Here is a 23,000-nt window from a genome sequence, read left to right as displayed (position 1 = left end):
TATGCTCCTTCCCAGGCAGCCAATGATCATATCAAATCTTTCACCCTCATTTTTGTGTTGGCAGAATACTGTAATGGTCACTTCTAGATAAGGATGAAGTTTCCTATTTCTGTGCTTGGAATTATTTCATTGTGAGGGTGACCAAACACTGTCACAGGATGCCCAAACTGTTGCTGGAGTCTCCATCCTAGGAATGGTCATGGACATGGTCTTGGGCAACTGCACCCAGGCAGTGCTGCTTGACCAGGAATTGGACAACTTCCAGAATTCTTCCATCCTTAAACATGCTGTTATTTTGTGAAACACTGAATCAATTACAGTGACAAAGCCATAGCAGAACAAACCTCCATCAGTACCTGTTAGATGTTTTTTGTGTCTGCTCTTTCTTTTATAAGTTAACCATTTTCCTTTCTGATGTTATAGTTCCTTAAAAGCTATGGGCAATCCTTACTTAAGCAAGGTCCCAAAGCACTTTTCTTGACTTGTTCCTTATTTCCTTTCCTTAATTGTTCCTTACAATTAAGTTTGTATTTTGGAAATGGTAAAGCAGGAGTAAGCAACAAAGTATTTCTGTGTGTCAGGAAGCAAAAAAATAAAAGAAGCTTTCTGATGGCATTAGATGATTTTTTTTCTCTTCTATCATTATAGTGATTTTAATGTGAGCTACTTCCATTCACTTCAGTAGAGTTCCTCTCAATTTATCTCTGGATGACAGAAAACAGAGTTCATCCCTTTAGCCATATTTTTTACATGGATGCTTTGAGGAGAATTCCCCATTACATGCTCATTTAAGGCTTTTGATTCTCAGTCAGCCCTTTTAAGTAGTAATGAAAAAACCCTAAGCCCTAACTACCTTAACCAGGTATTCACTGTTTAATCAAGTCACAGATTTTAGAAACATTTTGCTGAATGGTAATAGCTATTATGATACACAGACTAAGGAGCAGGGCATTTCCTTGAGTCTGCCAAGCAAACTAATGCAGTTTCATAGACCTCTATTTGCACAGGAGATAAGAAATTAAATACTGGGGGGGAGGGGGGAAACCTGCACTCATTTAAAATAAGTTAATTAACTCTGAAATAACTGTCTAATAGTCAGGAAGCACAGACTCCACACCAAAAGGACAAATGGAAAGAGACAAGCATGAGCTTTGAATGTTACAATTCTGTAGACTTAGTCACTGCATCAGCACAGCTCACAAACAGTCTGGTATTGTCAGGGCTGACTTCTGTACAGCCCATAAATCTTTATTATGAGGCATATGTTTCTCACAGTCCCACAGCACACAGGCTGTTGCAAGATGCCTTTGAAAAGAATCAGCAGCCTCACCATGTGTGGAAAAGATGAGTTTGCCATTACAGTGCCTGATGCAGTTAAAAAAATCTAGCAAGCACTTAGTGTATGTCATCTGAAAAAGCCTCACAGGTAATAGCCAAGCAGCTGCCTGAAAGAACTCCACACAGGAATGCAAGTTCAAACAGGGAGATCACTGGGATGGGCAGGAGCCCAAAAAATTGAACTTTGCATTTGCAGTGCAATGTTCATTTAGTGCATATTACAAGGGACAACCTGTTAATATTCCTCTCCTGAATGAATGGCAACAAGAAACAAACAAGAGGTAGGGGCATGTGGCTAGGAATGGGAAAACCACCACCTGGGGCACTCTCAGAATCACCATCTGGCAAACAAAATGAATAGCTGACAAAATGATCCTACAGAAGAGTGTCATGAGGAGAGCCACGGAGTAGCAAGAGCTGGAGGGAGCTGCTGCTGCAGACAGGATTCAAAGAAGTTGTGAAGATTTGGGGCACTCTTACGCAGGTGCTCTGATGGTTCAACAGTGTTTTCTTGCTATTTACACTTGTCTTTAATTAAACTGATTGCTCAGTCCAGCATCACATTGGCCTCTATTTCGAAGGCATGCTGTGGCACAGTAGGGCGGCCTTTCCTGCTGTTCTAGTTTGTGAGTATCTGCTGTATCTGCCCGCTGTGTGTTTGTTTGGTTTTAGGCTGAAGGCTCTCCTAGGGTTCTGCATTACTACCCTAGTAAAACTATGCAAGCATTACTGTCTCTTGGCTTTACACCTTGAGAAAATTCTATTATCTACAGTACAAATGCCTGTTTTGTTCCTGGAGGCAAAGGAACGTATTCTGAGAGCTGGAGAATTTACAGAACTTGGAAGCAAATATCATCACTGTCAAAAGGTTCATCACCCAGCTCAGTGAAAAAGGCAGAATTCCAGCCCATCAGTTTAAATTAGTGGATTAAATTCTATCAGAACAACATTTTTCAAGAATGAGGGCCTGAAATTACACCCTTCAAATATGTTTCATGTATTTAGGGGCTGATGGATGCTAAAAGATGGTTTGAAAAAGCTAGAATGGGAATTTAAATATAGATAATCGTTAAAGTACAGTGCAGTTATATTATCACAACTTAATACTTAAAACCACTCAAGATGGCATTGCAAGCATTTGAAGGTAAATGCCTCATTAACAGATTGCTGCTTTTATCATATGAGTCACTAAGAACTTCTGTTATCATGGTAAAAGCACATTAAAAGCTATAAAAGAAAAATCAATCCTGTACAAGACAGTTCTTCATGGTGCTGCCTTCTCTGTAGCACAGGGGGAAAAATCTGAAAAACCAAATGCTATATTTTCCCCAGTAAAAAATAATATCATTTTTTTCCGAACAGCAGCTGGCCTCTAAACACATTCAGCAATTATTAAACATGAATATGGAAAATCACAAGTTATTTTCATAGGCATTCTTTCCCTCTAATTGGGGTTGCAAATGAGTCTGTCAGAACTGAAAAAAAGAGGCAGGAATGCTTCACGGAAGTATTTTTCCTTCAGTGACTATGAGGTTTTATTAGTCACCTTTGCCTATCCATCAAGATGCTACAGGAATCTTTTTCATGCTAAATTATGCTGTGTGTGGACCAAGCAGAGGGCCAGATCCTGAGGGATTTCAAAGACACAGTACTTAAAACCCCGATCTAATGTTGAGGCATCATCGCACAGCTTACGACCCTCACAAGCTTTCCTAAAACTTATTTCCAGAAAACCCTCCTGCTTTAAAACATGGATGCAAAAACAGTACCTCTTGGCTCCCTGAGCATCTGCTTGAGTACAAACTTCAGTATTTTGCCCAGTATCCTTGGGCCAGAACACAGGCTTTGAACACAGGGGAGAAGCCTGCAGGCCAAGGGCACATGCAAATACCAGCTCTTCTGATAGATGGGGCAGAAGCACGATGTCCTCTCTCAGGCAGGGACTGTTTTAGGAGCTCCAAAATGCTCTGCTGTCCTCCTGCGATCAAACTAAGATTATTTCTTTACTGAGGGACCTGCTTCTGCTGCTCTCTCCCCAGTTGGATTTAATTCTTGATATTCAGGGTGTCTATTGAGACTGAACATCTTTCACAGTGCAAATTTATTTCCAGCTAATAGAGGCTCAAAAGTGGTAACATAGTTTATTATGGAATTCATTAATATCTGATTTTAAGGATGTGGCATATTCTGTAAGTGGCTGAAAATTACAGTGTTGCATAACTGCTGTGATCTATTTAAAATTACACTTTTCTATTTCAGAAGATCAAAAATTAACATGTAAGAAAGAGAGAAAAAGGGAGCAAACTCAAGACTTGAAGACTACTGAAGATTTGAAGATGGTTCACCAAAAACCAGCAGGCTAACAAAGAAGCTATCAGTCTTCTTGAAATGCCTCACATACACACATGAATACCACAACAAATTCTTGTTCTGACTTCTGCTTCATGCCACGAACATTTTTGCCATCTCTAGCAGGAAGACTCATAGATCAGAAGGCATACTCTGAACAATCACTGGCTTGAAGAAGAAGGCCTGTTTTTAATAAACTGTCAGAGACAGTTTCACAAGGCTACCCTGGAAGCAGCAAGCCGAAACAATGGACAAAGACTTCTCAAAACTCATAATACTTTCTATATTTCTATGAGTCCTATTTCCTGTGCTAAAAATGAGGTAGGTTACAGAAGAGCAAAAGGCAATTATGTAACCAATATAAACCTCCCCTAAAATTTATTTGCTCAAATTTCAACACCTTATTTCTGAAATGCTCCAATATAAAACCATTATTTCACCTACTATCGATGCACTGTTACCTCTGAGGAAAGCACAGGCGTCATCTCAGATTTCCAGATCTCTCCCCACTGATATGAAAGTGTAAGTGACCAAACAGCATCTTGATTAATGAGCACTTTCTTACTACAGCTTGAACGAGCACAAGGATTAATTACTCATGCAAGAAAGCTCTTCCTTCAACCAAATTACCTACTTGCTATTCCATAGCACTCTCCTCCTGGGCAACTTTCCATCTACCCACACAGAGCAGGTGACAGTAACCTTCCACATTTAAATTTATACTATTAAGTGGTGTGGATTAAAAAGATTAAAAGAAAAAAAACAGAAAAAGAAATACCATAGATATCTTCTGATTAACACTTAACTGCTATTTCATCACAGTATGGAACAGCTGTAAAAAGCACATGTCCACCTTCATTATAAACAATTTAGTCTAAATAAATTACATTATATTGAAATTTAATATGGGAGCTATTAAAACCGGTTCATTAACCCTAACATCTCATTTACAGAATAAGTAATTTCTTATGGGTCCAGTATACAGCTTACACTGAAGAAAGAATGAAGCCAGTATTTAAGGGTCAACTTCAACTCAATTTCAACTGTACCATGCATCTATGTTTTTTCATCTGTATCTTTCCTGTAAAAGAGAAATATGACTAAAATGACAGAATTCTTGTGGAAAATAAAAGGCCATCCTAATTCAACTATCATTAACAAAACAGACATTAAGTTTTTCTCTGATCATGTTAATAATTGAATCACCAATTGAAGTAAACAGATTATTTTTTTATGAAAAAATGTAAAATCTGTGAAAACCAATGCAATCTGTTACTGAAATTCTACATGCTGCAATGTAGCTACATAACCTCAAGGTTTTTATTATGCCTTATTCTTTTATTGATGTTCTTACTAAATTATTAGTCAGAAAACACGTTAGTTCATCTTAAACCAAAATGTGTCAGCCAATTACAGTGTTATTTCTCAGCTACAGGGTTTCTTCTTTTAGTTGCATACATCTATGCACCCTTTTATTTCTTTACACATTTGTAGCAGAGAATGTCGTAATACCAACTGAGCAACAGAAATTTTAAACCAGAGGGGACACCTGGGTATCTCCAGTTTCTGCTTATTTCTTAGTAGCCAAGGATAACCGTTCTGTAGCAAAGATGGAAAAAAGAGGTAATTACAAGAGGAGACAGAGGTCCTCTTACTCCACAGTTCACTGAAGGAAAAAAAAAAGGCCAGACTCCAATGAAAATAATAAAACCAGAAATAATGGTGTTCGTGTACGTTTTCATGCAATCCTGCTCTCTTGAGATCATTCCTCTTGGTGCATACATGATAATTAAGAATAGCATAAGGTGCTTAAATGCAGATGGGAATAACACCATGAAGCAAACCATTTGCAAGGTAGCTGTTCTGGTTTACAACAGGGAGGGTAACAAAACTGCTCTTCAAATGCTCTGGCAAATATTAAATTGCTTTGACTGAAAAGGTATTTGCATTCAGGTATACATTTGTCACCACTCCCATATCACTAACGTCCCATGCAAACAATGGCCTGAAGAAATTAAAGTCACTTACACTGAATACCTTATTCAGTCAAGGGAAAAAGGCATACTTTACTGCATGCTCCAAAGGCTGTAACATTTGGTATCTCAAGGAAGTCTTCTTGGAACTTCAGCCTCAGGTAAAAGAAATTCTAGAATCTATTCTTCGTTGAAATTGCCATGTTCAGTGAATGCCATTTTACTGACATGCCTGTAGGATCCCACACAAAAGTTCAGACTCTCAAGATGGTGAAATTGTCACAGAGCACCTCTACTAATACAGCTGTTATCTTCACCAAGATCATTCAGTGAATACACAATAGAAACCCAAAGAGAGCTTTTCTTCTTTGCTTTTGATTCAAACCACTCTTACACAGAGGAGGCAGAATAACATAGATTGTATACCAAACTACAAAAGCCTTGCAGGTTATTCAGTGTACAACTTCAACATTATGTCTCCTTCTGCTGATACAGTTTATTTCTAGATGATAAGGAACCCCTGTAATGCACATAACAGCTTAATATTGCCTCAAGTTTTTGAAGCATCTCAAGGGCACCAAAACACCTTCCAACTGAGCCAGCATAATATTAACAGAGTAGGAAGAAACCCATGCATCACAAGGATCATAACTCACAATGCTGCTGAAAAATAAAATAGTCAGAACTGAGGATGTGAGAACTGGTATGAAGTTCATAATAGCTATGTTACACCCTCAGAATATATGAAAATGTATAAACACAGCATTATATATCATAAGCATCCTACCTTCTCAGTTTTGATGAGCCCTGCCACTCATTTTTATATTAAAAAGTACATGAATGCATGTGTGGGCTGTGGTACAGACATGCTTGTCACATGGCTGTTGATCTCAACCAAATGAAAACCCTTTCAATTTACCAAGCACACCAAACATGTTTCCCCTACACTCCTCCACCTAGCTACAGATAACCAAATCAATGAATCTGATTGAACTGATATATCTCACAATAGGAACAGTTCTGCAAAAAACCCTGAAGTACTTCCACTTGTTTGATAGGAATTATGAGGAATATGCAGAACAGACAGTGGCATGTACACATTTATTGGCTCCAAAAAGGAATGCCCTGTATAACATATTGCCTGAACTCCAAACTTCTCTTTATATCGTATTTCACTGTCTTAAGTTCCCCATACATTTCTGTGTATCTTTAGATAGATGACAGGCAGACACAGATGACAGACAAATATAAATTAGAATGGTGACACAAGAGAAGTTTCATACTGAGCAAGGCAGACTTCCCATTTTAAGTAGTCTTTGAGCTCTTTGACTATAGAAACAAAATAAGAACAAAATCCTCCTTCATCTTCTAATCAATTTTTCTCATGTATACTGCTGAGAGTAAGATTTCAAAAATTGAACTATTTAGTTAGGCAGGACTTTGTAAGGACTTTTAATTTCAAAAATCATATGAAAATAAAATTTGTTATTAAAATCCACTATTCTTTAATGAGAGCTAGAGTACAGAGACTTAACTTTATTAAGGTCAACAAACAGGTGGTTGAGGTCCTCACTGTCTTTTAAAATTTCATTTCTTAAAAAAAAAAGCTTTGAAAACAGCAGGCCTTGCTCATATTCCAATGAAATTAAAGAAAATAAAAGGCATCTTAGATTCTTAGAGTAAGCTCTTCATTACAAATACTCTTCAGTCTGAAAAATTACCATTATTGTCTGACTGTACTCTTAAGAGAGACCTCACTCAGAGCTCATGAAAGCTGCAGGATTGCACTCCCAGAGATTCAGATCCTGTTGAATTTTTTAACACCTTTTTTCCCCCCTCTATGTAAGGTAGCGTGGACGAACAGAGAAGTCGCAGCCCTCCTCGCAGCTACTTCTTCAAGAAACACTTTGTCATATTCCAAACCTCTGTGAAGTAGGTACTTTGCAGGCACGGGTACATAAAAGGGGATCCACATTGCCCTAGGACAGCCAATTGCTGAAAGCACAGAAATGCCCCGGTCTGCTCCATTCACATGCTCGTCCCCTGACTGACACACACTAGTCCTTCACCAGGCACCCGTGAGGAACGTTGTTGATATCAGAATTTTCCAACCAGCCCTTTCATCCCAGCATCATTAACTCCTTTGACACTTGTACTTCCAAGCACCTGCAGGCAGCAAGCACGGGAGGTCTCTGCTGAACAGGATAAATGCACCTCACTGCCTGGAGCCAGGGAAGAACTCATCACCCACAAACAGGAGCAGAGATGTGACATGAACCCTCTCTCAGCCGAAGAAATAAACACAAGGTGCTCATTCAAGCCCACAGGGCAACACTGCAGAATCATACGCTCCTCTCAAACAAGCACACATACATAGAAGTCACAGCCAGTGCAGAATTTATGAATTCCTGAGTATGCAAGAATATTCTTCTCTCTCCACAGCAGTCGCTAAAGTTGTTTAGAAACAACATGCCATAAAGAGGTAATTATTGCCACAATGCAAATCTTCAGAACATCTGGCTGTGGGGCCTCTCCATAAAGTCACATAAAGCTATCAAGGCTTAGGCTTACAGCACAACATAACCACGTTGAACAGCGTTTCAGATGCTCTTCAGATTCTCCGGTATCCTGGACACTGTCCAAGAAGTAATTAATAGAGTCAACACATTCCCAGTGTTTGGTGTTGATTTGAAATTGCACAAAAAACTGTCTCCTCTGAGAGCAGTGAAATGCAGAACGTATGAAATCACATTGGACGCTTTCAGATGTGGAACTTACACAGTATTTGCTGAGGATAATAAAATCTCATCAGCCCTTATTCATGCTATATAATAACAAACTATTTTCTGTCAGAGCCAGGGACATTTAAAAAAAAAATGCCATCTCCTCCAGTTATGAAAAGAAACAGCCACTTCACAAAAGCTTTATTTTATGGTAATATCATAATAATGTAAATAACACACTGGAAGAACCACAAGGCAATACGAGCTTCATATAATCCAGTTACCTACCACCAAATCACTGAAGAGGGAAGAAATCAGCAGCTTGAGGCTTGTGTGGTGCCTACAAAACAGCTGTACTTACAGTCAACAGAGGGGCAAAGCCCTGTATTTATTTCTGGAATACCTAGACAGGAATGGTGTCAGCACCAATTTTTAATGGCCTCACCTCCAGTCTGCAAGACCACAGCTAAGAAGGCCATTTGATCTGTTACATCCCTACAGCATCCTGCCTGCTGAGCTTGCAAGAAGGGCAGTTCATGCCTAGCGAATAGCCTTGCTTGCTCGCTCCCACCATGCATGAAGCCACAGTTTCACCAGGGCACTCAGATAAAGCTCTGACTGTTGAAGAAGGCTTCAATGTCCTCTCCAGAAGCACCACGTAAGCATTTCCAACAGTGCTTCCCGTGCTACCCATCTCTGAGATGAAAGCCACACAACACAGCAAGGCATTTACAGATATTAATGTGTTAGTATTATTCTATTAACAAGTCAACCGGGAGAAGGCAATGCTGTGAGGAAAAATCTGCAGCAGTTGGTGCAGTACACCAGTGACACAGATGTGAAGGGAAAAGGGAGGACTATAAAACAGAGAAGAATGCTTAAAGAGCATTCAAATATGATTGACTGTGCTTTGTTTAAGAGTGAACTCATTTTCAGCTCAAAACTGAACACCAGATTGCTGCATACCAAGCTTTTCCTTATTCAAAACCGAAGACAACCTTTGCAGGGGGCAGGTATTTATCAGACCCTAAGGCTAAGCCTTTGCAGCATGAGTGTTTTATTGAGCTACTGTAATTCTCCTGAAGATCAAACTGTTAGTACATGCTTTACTCAAACCTTTAAAAACATTAATGCCCAAGTGCTGTTTCCAAGTATGTCCAAGTATCTCAGGGACAGCCCAGGAAAAGGATCTAAAATAAATTGCCCATTATCTTAAATTTACTATGTTTACATAGAAGACTTTTAGGACTCAGTGAAATAGCAAATACCAACATGTATTGATCTTGCAAAATTAAGTAGTCACAAAATCACAGAATAAGCTGAGTTGGAAGGGACTCATGAGGATCACTGAGTCCAACTCCCAGCCCTGCACAGCAGCATTCCAAGTGCTTCCACCCTTCTACAGGAGAAGCTAATAACATTAAAAAAATGCTCTCTGCAACTGGATACAAATAAATCACCTACCTACTGGATATATAAATGAAACAAATGTTTAGATTTCTCCTACTAATTGAATACAGGAAGTACACAATTTTCAAATGGGGCTTTCCTGTTCCAATACCAGATACCAAAACTTCATTACCCAGCTGTAATTACTTCCTCTTCATAATGTAGTTTTATAGGAGAGGAAGGCTATGTTTAATACACTTGGCACTTGGCAGGAAAAGTGATGGTGATTAGGCATGGACACATTACCGCAGCTCGCATCGAGTTTTGGTTAGCTTTATACAGTTTTAACTTAAACAGCTTTAACCAGTTCATGGAGAAGCACAGGCTTAAACCTGCCAGGAATTTTGCAATGCATTTGAACCATCAGAAGGAATTTGCATTTCACAGAAACACTGTAGTCAAACAGTGAGATTTGAAGGGAAAATAAAGTGGAACCAAGACAGGAGGAGAAGAAAAGGGAATGAATGGCAGCAGGTGGTGGAGAGAAACCAAATCCTAAATAATCAGGCTGGGCAGAAATGACTCTTGAAGCAGGCAGAGCCAGAACAGGGAAAGAGGCAGTCTTCCAAATATGTTTGGGCTGTTTAGGATGTAGCTGTATGGTATCAGGTGACTTGCAAAGCAACAGCTCACTTCTGTAGCAAAGTGGTGGCACTAAGGAATCTGGAAAAGTAACATTCCAAGATACCGTGCTTTCTTGAGAGACCAGTTAGGTTGATTTCTCCTCATGTATCTTTATAGCCTTAGAAAATTCACCGTGAGAGCCCTGTCCTCCCACCCCAACCTAGAAAACAATAAACAGCACTCCTGCTACAAAAGCAAATAAAAATTTATATATATAAAAAAATTACACCACGCAGTCATGGTACAAACCAGTTCCTGTCTTGAGAAGGGAACAAGGAAAAACACAACAGTCTTGTTACTTACATTCTTGTATTGCTGGTCTTGTTGATAATTACAGATTTTCCAGTCTGATCCACATTGTGATCCATTCCAAAATAAGCTGCCACTCTGTGCACTAGCATCCTCTGATATGATGACATCTGAGGGAACTTTTTATAGTGATTACTAGAAACAAAGGAAACACATAGCATTGATAATTGCATCTCCCTCTAGGCTATAAACAAATGAAAACAGGAACACATTTGACAATTCAGTGGACAGAAATCTCACTGAAAACTTCTCTGTTACGCATTTACATATAAATTTTTGCTACAGAAAGGCTGAAAGAAAAGAAAAAAGGAATTAAATTTAGATTTTCTAATATGTACATTTCCATGTGCAACATTGGGACAAACAAATCTCATGCTTCATGGTACCTAGTCAGAATTGTGTGTGTTGGGAAGAACTCATCCCCCAATCCCCCACAAGCACTCACGTTCCCTGCACAACCAATCCTACAGATTTGCTGAGACACTGACAACAGCTTTCTGCCTTTCTCCCAAAGGTCAGATGCAGGGCAATTCTGGAAAGATCCAGTTCGGCAAACACTCCTTTTTTCCTCTATTACTGACAAAATGGTTATTTTCTGTCAGCATAATTTTTTCCTCTGCTGCTATTTTGACTATTTTTAAAGCTGCAGGAATATTTTATTATACAGACCACGTAGCAGCAAGAATCCCTCCACCTAAGTTCAGCTTTATTTTCCAAAGCATTAGAATAACACAGCACAAACGAAAAGCCACGAGATAACGTATTTTATTATGCTCTACACTAAAAGCTTTAATTATATTTTTGGATCTAGATGAGCAGAGCCACTACGATTACAACACAATGAAAAGCAAGAGGTTTTCATTTACATCTACTTTATTTTAAGCAGTCCCACCATGTGGCAGGAAATAGAAGCCTGCTCTTGCAGTGTGGCAGTAACAGCCCTCAGGAGCACTATGGCCGTATGAATGTATCCCTCAGACACCACTCGCTGCAACACACGCACGTGACTCCATAAACCAAGCGTGGAACTCAACTTACTTGTTGTCACTAATAAAATCAATAATTTCCTGTTCCATTTTCAAGAGTATCATTCTGTCCCTGTCAAAAAGAAATGTAAGGATTTGCACATCAACCATGAGTAGACATTTTAGAGGAAAGCATTCATATAACAATGTTTGTAGGGCTATTTTGCAAGCGTTGTCAGTCATCTTGATTAAAAATGAAACATGCTTTTTTCACCCAGGATCATCTGCAAAAGAATAAAGCCTGCTTTTCTGTACCTTCACTGACATACAGATTCCACCCTTCTAAGAGCTCAGCTATGGTCTGAGAGCGCTTCCAGCCACAACAGGCTGCAATCAATGCGCTGCCTAGAAAGACTCCCTCACTGCTATGGATAGATTCGGTCTTTTTTCACCCTTTTTTGATGGAAAATTAGATTTCCACCTAAGCTGGATCTTTCACAAGAAGAGCTGCTACCCACAGAAATTTTCAACACTTTTCCTAAGACATATCTTCCACAAGGCACTGATTTGCTGCAAGAAAGATGGACACATCTAATCTAGTTAGAGAGCACAATGGAGAACACCACCTTTGAACCATGGTTCCCAGAAGGCAATGCCACAATATTTCTCAGGCAAAATGCTCTGGTTTTCACTGGAATGTCTCAGATGTTCCTTTTCCCTCTCCTTCTTTGTCAAAAACATTCAAAAATTCTCCAGTGCATTTCCACACATTTCTAAGCTGGACAGAGTCCCACCATTACTTAGCTCTTTTGAACTTTCTCATTTTGCACAGATAAAGCAACTGAAGGACCTTGCACCATCTGTACAAGGGGTTTTGCAAGCTGTTAGGTACCAAATTTTTCCCAGATCTCCTGGGAATAATTGAAAAATTACATGGTACCTATTTAACACATCCAACTGAAATGAGCATTGAAAATTACAATGTATAAAAATGTTACAGATCTTTCCTTGAATGTTCAGAGGCAAATTTAATGATCAGATGGGCTTGTGGCTCCAAATGAAAACTATGGGAATACTGAGAGCAGAATTTGGCACTGAGCACAGGATTTTAATTGTGTGCAGCATTGCTAGAAGAAAGCCACTTTATATTCATATACAAATCTCCAACTACAACAGTTATATTATTGTGATCACCACGCAGAGCCATGTAAAAGAAGGTAAGGAAAAAGACCAGATGTTACTGAAAGTGAAATTAAGCAATGGGTGGCTGGATGGGGGAGTAGAAGTTGATGACTTTTTATAGCATTTTTCTCAGTTAACTGCCTACCTCCTTTACATTTTCCTTCACAACCATCTCCAGAATAAATAAAACACAGTGTACAGTTACAAGAAGTCAAAGATTGGCAACTATAATTTCAGGAATGTCAGCTGTAATGCAGGAAATACCTACCTGGGGTTATTCTTTAATGTGTTAATGAGAAACTCATGCAAATCTATGCCTGTTGAGTCTGTGTACTCTTGACTGCAATCTGAAAAATAAAAACAGCCTCCACTTATTTGTTTCATTTCAACAGTTCCGATTAACTATACTACAAATCAAAATCCATTTTCCAGCAATGATCTGAAAGAACATACTCATTTGGAGTTCAGCCAAGAAAGATGCACATTCTGAAGCATCAGGTGGACATTCATTGTTCCTCTGTACAACTCCAATGAGAACACATCACCAAAACTAAACACTGACAGAAACTGCTGGTCATTTAAAAACACAGAAAACTTCAATGCCATTCAAGACCCTGCCAAGCTCTTCCTTTAAACCATAAAAAAAATTTCAAAATTAGGAAAGAAAAGTTTTATTCATCAATGTCTCTCTGCGTCACTTAATAAACGCTGTACACTCAGCAAATGAGGAATCATGCCAGTGGGAATTTCATTTGCATTAAAAGACTGAAATCCAATGACACCTGGGAGTAGGCAGGTAATAGGGATGTGTGACAGTAGCCAGAATTAATTTTTCAGCATTATCTCCTGACTCAAATGTACACACAGATCCTCAAGTTGGCGTGAACTGAGAGAGCTCCATTGAAGCCAAATGACAACTCACACCAGCTGCAGATCCACACCCAGGTAGGCAATGATTATTTTTGGGAGATTACAATGCAGCATTATACCACGGATTAGTAAAAAGATTTTAATAAGCCATACCAAATTTAGATAAAACATCTTTCATGCAGAAGTCTTGGTAGGTGATAACAGAAGATTGCAATGCAGGTTAAACGTCATGGATAAATTTTCCTTACAGCATTTTAAAATAAACTCCCCATGAGAGAGAAGCAATAGTCAAGAGGATTACCCTCTGCCTATACTGCACAAGTTACATGCCAATATAGTATCATTAATCTAGACAAAAGAGTATTAATGTCTTATGCACTATATAGACTTACTATGCAATCACACATATATTTATATTTTTATATATTTATACCAACACTGTTAAGCATTCTAAAGATCAATTTGATATTAAAGAAGATCTAACAAAAGAGCTCAGTTTGGACAGCTCTTTCACTTTAAAGCCTGATGTTTGTGTGAAAAACATTCTTATGCATATACGTTTTCGGTTTTGGATTTTCAGTGTATGAAAACACTTCTGCTATGTATATATACGCAAATAAAGAAATGCATCCTGGTAAAAATGTACAACCCTTTCTACAATGATAATTATAATAATTTAAATATTTTTAAGTTCACCTTTTGATAGCATTCTGATCTTGCTTTTTTCACTATTTTTATCTTTATTTTTATCCTTCTCTTTTTCTTTCTCGGCGTCATCTTTACTAGATTTATCTTCTTCTTGCAAGCTAGGAAAACTTGAAAGCTGTAGTTGGATTGATTCCTGTTGAGGAAAAAAGATAGATAAATTACGGGCCAGATTCAGTCTGCTTCCCATGGCTTCCACCCTGCAGATATTGGTATTAAACTATGTGTAGCTAGAAAAGTTTAAGCCAGATACATTTCTTTCCTATTTGAAACATGGCATTATTTAGCCAGGTGAATGACATCTTAGAGGCCAAATTCCAGTGGTAAGTAGGTATTTCTTCTCTAATATTTTGAATATTATAAAATTTAGGCTACCTCTACTAAGGGGACTATATTATTCTACACTTCAATAGTTCTCCCTCAAGACTTTTCAGAAGAATGAACTACATTTCATATGGCCTTTCTTAATTAACTCTGTAATTTAATACTACATGTATTCAGTGATGATCAATGGATAGATACCTGAAAAATAAAACTTCCTTTCACTAGAAAGTCTGCAGGTTGATATGAATTGTTTTGCACATGTAAGTGCAGGTAGATGGAGTTTTCTGGCCCTAATAGTAGAAGAGTGCCAGCAAATTTTATACTCCACTGTATACAAGAGGGCTTACTAACTTATCAGGTAATTCATATGCAGATGTATACATATGCAGGTGTACCTTTTGCAAAAGGAGGGAAATGTGCCCTGCGATTTTTCCAAGATGTCTTAGTAAGTGAACTTCTCTAAGGTATCACAAATTTTAGTATTTTGGACACTATGAGTCCCTTTGAAACGTGCTTCAGCTTTAAAAAGTTAATAAAACTGAGAATTCAAGCTGGTTTGCATTTTCTAATTTTCTTTCAAGAACTTGCTTTCTCTGCTCAAGACATTACTTTATACTAGCTTTGTTTTAACAAAAACCAATTTGTTTTCTTTTTAAGTTACCATGGCATAAGATATGAATTTCAAGAAATCCTAATCTGGTTGGACAAAACTGAAGGAAGCATACTTCTGTGTTTCATTCCTAAAAAAATTAAACAAATCTTTATGCTTAAGTCGTGTGAAAAAAGTACATTTGAAGAAAGCTGTCACAAAACTCCCTGGTAAAGCAGTTTTCTTTAATAGAAGAGTCCTGCACGCTTCATGATTTTTTGACATGTTAATGAAAACCTAATTCACCAATACTTGAGAATTTCGGACTTTCTTGAATGCTAGTAAATTCCTTTTCTTTACTATTTTTCAAATACTAGCATACCAAAAGATCAATAGAAAACTTTAAAGTAAGGGGTGTGTTTTTAAGCAACCATTATGAATTCAAAAGATGTTTCCAGTAATTATTACAAATTTTAGGTTTCTGAATTCTTTAAGGAACTACAAATCAGCCGTCACAAGACATGTAAGACAAGATCCTAACAAAACAAGGTATCAGCATAAACATGCCACAGTAAGACAGAAATTGATAACTTCTCAGCTTAATCGTTATTAACCTTCTGAGAAATTTGAATGTGGAACAAAAGACTTGAGATGAAAAGCATTGCAAAAGATAAACAAAGACCTGGACCGAATATTTAACCTGACCTACCACCCTTAATCCCTACTTCTGTTAGTTCTGGCTGACAGTCTTACCCAAAATATGAGCCTACAGAGGGAAAGAGTGGGAATTCCTGGTCATTTGAGGTAAGGATACATTGAGAACTGTTTCCTAAATTGCTCAGTTGTGCTCAGAGAACTAATGCTGTGCCTGCTTTCTTTCACTTCAAGTGGCAGTTTGATTTCTCATTCAAAGAACAAACTTTGGATCAACCATTGTCAAATGACCCCAAAGGATAACTTGATTCCCTGCCCTGCCCAGAGCAGCGTGATTGTGCTGCTGGCTTTTCAACAGGAGAAAAATGTAACTGGCCACATTGTTCCCAGGATGTTAGTCCTAAACTTCACAGTGGTTCTTAAAAATGCACTTATGAAAATGACAGACTTTACAGAAAAGCACATATATGAACATACAGTTAATACTGTTTTACATGTAACATAATACTGATGTATTTGCACTAGAAAAAACACACAAAAGGGCTGTAGAGTCGTGGAAGCAAGCTACTGTATATTTTCTTAGATTTTTATTTATTTTTCTCAATAATAAAATACAGTGTTAATAAATACATTGATACAAGTATAGTGAACAACAAAATAGATTTTCAAATTGCAGTAATACACTTCTTGGTCTATAGTATAACATTAAAGGCAACATTTCTTTTAAGTAAGGACATAGTGAACCATTGGATAAGCACTCAAGATCAAGTAATACAGGTAAACAAGTTTTTTCCTTATACAGGAAAATGAAGGCAAGTATTCAAATATAAGTACAAACATCAAGTCTGCAGTACAATCCATACTCAGTAGTTCTGGCAAGGTACTGTACATTCTCTGATAATTAATTCCCTGTGGTTTATAAACCATTAAGATAAAATAAAAAATCATTAAAAAAAAATACAAACCAAAAATAAGCTACTTCTCCTCTGAAGTGAAAGCAAAACAATTTGGTTGGCAAAAAACTTCCTGTATCCTTCAGCCAGCCCAAGGAGGAGCCTGCACGTCCAGCTTTCCATGGCAAAGTTGAGCCACATTCATAAGTAAAAGGTCAGCAAGAGCAAAAGGGCAACTCTTATAAAATTAACTACACCAAGCCAATTGCTTCCTTAGAAAATGTGCTGGGGTCAAGGGAGACATTTCATCTCCCCTAAATATTTTAAGATGGTCAAAGAAATCTTGGTTGAGGCTGGTCAGTCAGGTAAGACCAAAGACTGTGTGAAACAGGAACCCCTCCTCTGGCCTGGTGTAAGGGGTAGGGATTTTGCCTCAACACCTGCCAGTCCCTCTGTAGTTTAGTACAGGTCCTGTGCAGTACATTATAAACTACCACCAGTGCTTAATACAATCTCTTTGTACTCTTCTCCTTTTCATTCTCCATTAAACAATCGAAAATACAAACAAAATTGGAACAAAAGCCACGCATTTTGAGTAATGCAAGTCAAGCGGAAAGCGTCTACCTACAACAGAACAACTGATAAAATAACCTGCCCATCTACTGCATAAGCATCATTGTAGAGCAGCAGAACATGTCCTGCTGCTAAACAACTTGGTTTTTGGTCTTTCAATAAAATAAAAAAAATAGAAAAACCTCTCCTTACTTATCAGCTAACAGGAGAGACAGATTTGTTTCATTTCAAGTCAATAGAAACAGTGAGGAAGTACACTTAAATATCATTTTTTATTTTTGTGCTAAGCTCACAAGAAGCCACTTACTCAAGCTCTCTCGATGGCTGATTTCAGTTGCACATAAATTATAGGCAGTGCTCATCATATTTTGGGTTTTAGTTAGCTGGGATTTTTTTAAGCCTTGCTCTCACTAGGCAAGCAAAGAGGAGTAATTGAGGCTTAACTTTTGCTTTTTGGAGTACTTTTTGAAGTTAGTCTGCAAAGACTGCCACCAGCGTTATTGTCTGAGGTGAGGAGTGCAGAGGACAGAACTCTACCAGCTGCTGGGAATACAACACTACTAGTACAGATAAACTCAAATACACGCTTTTTGATATAGTTTAATTTACACCAATATTTTAAAAAAATGAATGCCACTCAGTAGGAGGCATCCTTTGCACTACCAAGGTATTTTAGAGAGTGAAGGACCTTTTAATTTTATGTGAAAGGGGACACTAATATGAAATGAAGTCTTAGAGAAACGACAATCAGAGCATATTCATAACTGTATTTGGTGCAGCCTCAAAAGAGATAGCCTTAGATAAAAGAACATAATTATATTCTTTTTGATTGTTACTATTTTTTTAAATTTTAGAATCTGAATTCTTTTGAATTCTTTTCCATTTGCTGAAATTTTCAGGGGGTCTGGAAAAAAAAGCAAACAACACCCTGTGATATAGTATAAAACTGGTATTTCAAATTAAAGTTCACGCTAAACCAGTAACTCCATAAAAACACGTTCATTGCCGGATGTAATTTTTCCCCCAAGAAGACATTGTGAAATGCCCGATTAGGTAACACAATCATGCAACTGAAGATGGAGGTCAACCATGCAGCTAACAGCAATGATGGCAAGTGTACCTGGTTGTCATGAAGATTTTCTGCTCCTGGGCGAGGGGTTGACTCTTCACACACAGCAAGACTCCGCACGAGTTTTCCCTTAGCTCCTGACTGAATAAGAGACAGACAACAAAACAGAAAACACTACTACTGACCCCAAGATACATAAGCTGCCTACATCAGCTTGTTAATAGATAACTATTAACCACCCAGTCCAAAACAAATGCATTTGGCTTTGGACATGGATAAAAAAGGATTCTAAGCAGCAAGACATTTGCCACATAGGGAAGGTGGTAGGTTCCTTTTTGTTTTTATCACTTCAGCTACAGTTCATTCACTTCCACCAAAAATTGTAACAGCAGAGAACAGATAGTTTAGTACTGAAAGTAATTTAACAAACTCAAGGGTTCCTTTTGTCATTTGGTTTGGAGTCCTTTTTGTTTGTTCTGGGAGTCCCTCCCCTCCTTCTAGTAGCATTATATCCAAGAAACATGGACAATAAAATGCGTGTGTATTACGGATCTGCACTTGAAAAATTCAAAGAAGTTTTTCAGGGTTTTATTTGTTTCTAGAAGCTCCTTCACACACCTGCCCCTACCCATATCCCCCTTAGGGAGCTAGTCAATCTCTGTTTCTTTATGTCAAGATTATTCCATTAAAATCAAATTCCAACAGAAACATTAATTACTAAAGCAAAAGGAGTGAACGTTTTCCAGTGGTGCATAGAAGCACACATGCTGTCTAACACAAGGACACAGCAAGCCCAGCAGCATAAAATTATGATAGATAAAGGGAAACCTGACACATTATATCTGAAGGCAGTTCTCTGCCTTTGTGTAAAAGGACTATGGGATAGGAGGCAAGAAAAAAACCCGCAACGCAACAAAAAACCTCAACCAGACAAGTGATGAAAGAATGCAATTTTGATTGCAGACAGACATTTTAACTGAAATTCTTCATCCTATTGTGGCATACAAATCCACACAGAAATGGACCCTTACCTTGGATCTCTTTTTCTGCTGATTTGTACCTCGTTTCTGGGTATAGCAAAAAAAGAGAATAGTTATCACTTCAGTGGACAGTGGGCATGATGGGAGCATTACTAATAAACAGACAAAATAACTTCTAACTGATGTTTTAAAATCAGTTGCTCACTGCAAAAGCAACTTCCCCAAACCCAGTTTGGAAAGCAGGGAAAACCAAGAATCATCTTTGCTCCTTTCTATTCATTTTACAAACACATACAAACAAGAAAAAACACTGTTCTGTAATTTTGGATATAATAAAAATGTAAGAAAAGGCATACTTAAGTAAATGCTCCCCCTCTCCAAACTCCTCTTAAACTGTGGTCTCCCCCTTTATTTTTTTTATTCGATTGAGCAAAAAGGATTAAAAACCCCTCATCCGATAAAGTCTTCTTATCAAATTACCTTCTTAGGCTTTGCATAACAACTTTTTGTTGGCAGTAACACCTACAAACCAAACCACACATTAAGTAATTATTCGTTAGTATTACCTGTAAATTCATGAGATCAAGGTAGTTTTCTAAATCCCCAAAAAGGGAAAACAGTCAAATATCTCACCAAGCTTTAAAACAGATGTCTAGAAATTACCTTCTCAGAAAAAGTAACAACACGGACAGCAGCCTAAAAAGCTTGAAAGGTATAACAAATAACAGTATTTATTTTATAGTGAAATAAAAAGAACCCAAAGTAAATAAATAAATAAATATTTTAAGAAGTAAAAAACTAGAAATGGTCTCAAAATCATAAGAAAAAATAGGGGAAGTATAGGCAATGAAAGAAATCACAGAAATGGAAAAGCAACGGTAACACATTTAACACGCCCATTCACTATTCTGGTCTTACCTGTAGCTCTGTCTTGGAATCACTGAGCTTCTCCTCTTCTATTTCTGAGCTTTCAGATTTATTAAGAACACAGTTGTCCGGGTTGTCTTCAGAGATGGCAGTTTCCTGCTCTTTTGCAGCTTCCTCTGCTGTCTCCTGGTTCAATTTACCTTGCTCAGACATTCTTCCAGACAGAAATTAAAATAACAAGATTTGGTGACCTGAAAGGTCAAGATACCATGACACAAACACACACACACAAAAAAAAAAAAAAAAAATCGGGGGTGAAATTTATTTTTTTTCTTTTAATTCCCAGTTTTAGTTTCTTTGATAAACGAACCCAAATGTGCACCTCAGGAGTATGTATGTCCCAGCTGAAGAGATGCACCAAATCAACAATACTGGGTAACAGCAGATCTGTGTCAGGCTAGACGATCAGATTTGAACAGTCTTTGTGGACAGCAGATTTAAGGTAAGGTGCTGTGACTCCGCAGGCCAGCCCCAGGACTGCCAAAGTTCAGGCAGGGACAGTGAAGGATTCCCTACCACAAAGGTCAATGGTACAAGGCAAAAAGCACCCATTCTAGGTCTCTGGCATCTTGATGTTCCCCTCCTCTAATTTTCTTTTTTTCTTTTTTTGTTTTCTTTTATTTTGATAAAAAATAATAGCCGAACAAACAGAAATAAAAACCAAGCATGAGCAACAACATCGTTTTAGTATTCAGTTGTAGGTTTTATGCATAGCAGAAGCCGTGGTGCTCACTACAACTATAATTTATTTATCTTTTTTTAAAGAGGTAATAATTCAAGATAAGTATGAACTTTAAATTTGGCAATAAAGCTCTCAGGGTCAACATTTTCAGGGATCAAACCAACAGCTCCGTTATTAAAACCTTAAACGTCTTCCCAAAACCTACGTCACTCTTCAGGACTAGGGAAGTTGTACAAAAGTCTTTGGCAGGTACTTCTGATGAAGAAATCTAAACTGAACTGCATTGACTCTCAGCTTATAATGGGGTTGTTGTACAGAAGCTTTAAAGGCTTTTCAGAGTTAAAGCCTATTATTTTTTTCTCTCTCTTTCTCTGCCCCCAGCTCCCTCCTCAAAACTCCCCCACTGATCAATTGTCAAAGGAGACTCATGAATAATTTAACTTTTCCTTCCCCATCCATTTGGCTTAAGAAGCATCTTCACGGAAAACAACTGTATTTGAAATACAAAGTTATTTCAAGAAGGGTCTCTTGCAACACATTGCCACTTCTCAACAGTGAAACGGCAGCTATGACGCAAAACCACACTTTGCCATCTTTCTTTTTACAGTTTGAAATTAAACGTTCAACCGAACCAGTATAACTTACCTTTTTTTTTTTTAAAGCCATGTTTTAAGTGAAAAAGTCTAAGGCATACTGAGTTATAAACACTTACTTCTTCCAGTTTCTGCTTTTGCTTTCACACTGTAAGCAAATAAAATTTCCCACATAATCTTCCTGTTTGAGAAGGACTGGGAATTTCACAAGAAATCAAGCTGTAACGTTCACAAACAAACTGAATGGAATATGAAACTAACCTGAGGCTTCACTTGCCTTACTGTGAGCTAATTTGTGATTCTCCTTTCTCCCACCACTCTCCCCAAGAAGGCCGATAATTTTGGCAATTCTGCAGTTACAACCGAAACTTGAACCGCCTCGATGAAAATTCAAAACCTGATGAGTGGCAAGACCTTTAACCGGTCTCTTAAATAACCCTTAATTTGATAAGGATTTCCATCAAGAAATGCACGTGCATGCACAAGCTCCTTGTGAGCAGATCAACCTGCAGCTTCTCTACGTGCTTACAGTGCTCACAAAAACAATCGCACCGGGACCAGCTGGACCGAAGAAGCCATTTACCTGAAAAGCTGCTACAACTCCAACCGCCTTTCTAGCGTCTTCTGTTGGTCTTTGCTGGTTAAGTCCACACAAATGATCAACGGCAACGTGAGTCCCATGTCCCCATTAACAGTTCAGAGTGCCAACCTCCATGCCGGTCCTTCGGAGAGCTTGACGCACCATAGCCGACCTGGAAAAAATGAAAGGTGAGTGACAACGACCGCGGCACAAGGGAGGGACGCGACGGACAGGACCAGGTTTCTAACACTAATGACCGGTTTCCAGCAAGTCACTTTCACAGCTTGATCCAGCTCCACCTGTCTCAAAACTGCCTGCTTCTTCTCTAATGAAGGCTAGAGCCGGCTGTTCAAGTCATAACAGCTCCTACGCAAGGAGCTAAAATTAACAATTGCATTATGCACTGAAGATTACTCATTTCAATTTTAACCTTTTTTAGTGAATTCCAGCACTTTTCATTAAAAAAAAAAGCATATATACATATTTATATATAAGCTCATCTGTTTGCTTCAACAGAAATCAATGCGGGTATGAGGAGAAAAGATTAGCCTGCTTTTTAACTATGGCTTCTGCTCCAATTAAAACTTCAACAGTCAAACACTATTGAAAAAATAGGTAGGTGGGTGCTTTTAGAAAGTGACCTGCTTTA

General features: G+C 38.1%; 1 protein-coding gene across 17 annotated transcripts in view; it reads right to left on the bottom strand.

The window, feature by feature from the left end:
- Positions 1-23,000, bottom strand: part of ARPP21 (cAMP regulated phosphoprotein 21) — a 195,953-nt gene that overhangs the window by 81,038 nt on the left and 91,915 nt on the right. For 11 of the 17 annotated variants that reach the window (XM_063406253.1, XM_063406248.1, XM_063406280.1 and 8 more), the window contains 9 exons: positions 22,355-22,523; positions 20,488-20,687; positions 20,050-20,091; positions 19,621-19,656; positions 18,641-18,730; positions 14,479-14,623; positions 13,181-13,259; positions 11,804-11,863; positions 10,760-10,900 (listed from right to left, as the gene is read on the bottom strand). In XM_063406253.1, coding sequence (XP_063262323.1) covers positions 10,760-10,900; positions 11,804-11,863; positions 13,181-13,259; positions 14,479-14,623; positions 18,641-18,730; positions 19,621-19,656; positions 20,050-20,091; positions 20,488-20,649 — 755 coding nt within the window. In that variant the 5' untranslated portion in view covers positions 20,650-20,687; positions 22,355-22,523. The remainder of the gene's footprint in view (positions 1-10,759; positions 10,901-11,803; positions 11,864-13,180; positions 13,260-14,478; positions 14,624-18,640; positions 18,731-19,620; positions 19,657-20,049; positions 20,092-20,487; positions 20,688-22,354; positions 22,524-23,000) is intronic. The other 6 variants (XM_063406290.1, XM_063406298.1, XM_063406326.1 and 3 more) reach the window with 2 other exon arrangements.

Source organism: Prinia subflava, chromosome 1 (assembly GCF_021018805.1).
Source record: "Prinia subflava isolate CZ2003 ecotype Zambia chromosome 1, Cam_Psub_1.2, whole genome shotgun sequence".
NCBI classification, from domain to species: domain Eukaryota; kingdom Metazoa; phylum Chordata; class Aves; order Passeriformes; family Cisticolidae; genus Prinia; species Prinia subflava.
This window is presented reverse-complemented; position numbering and strand designations above follow the sequence as displayed.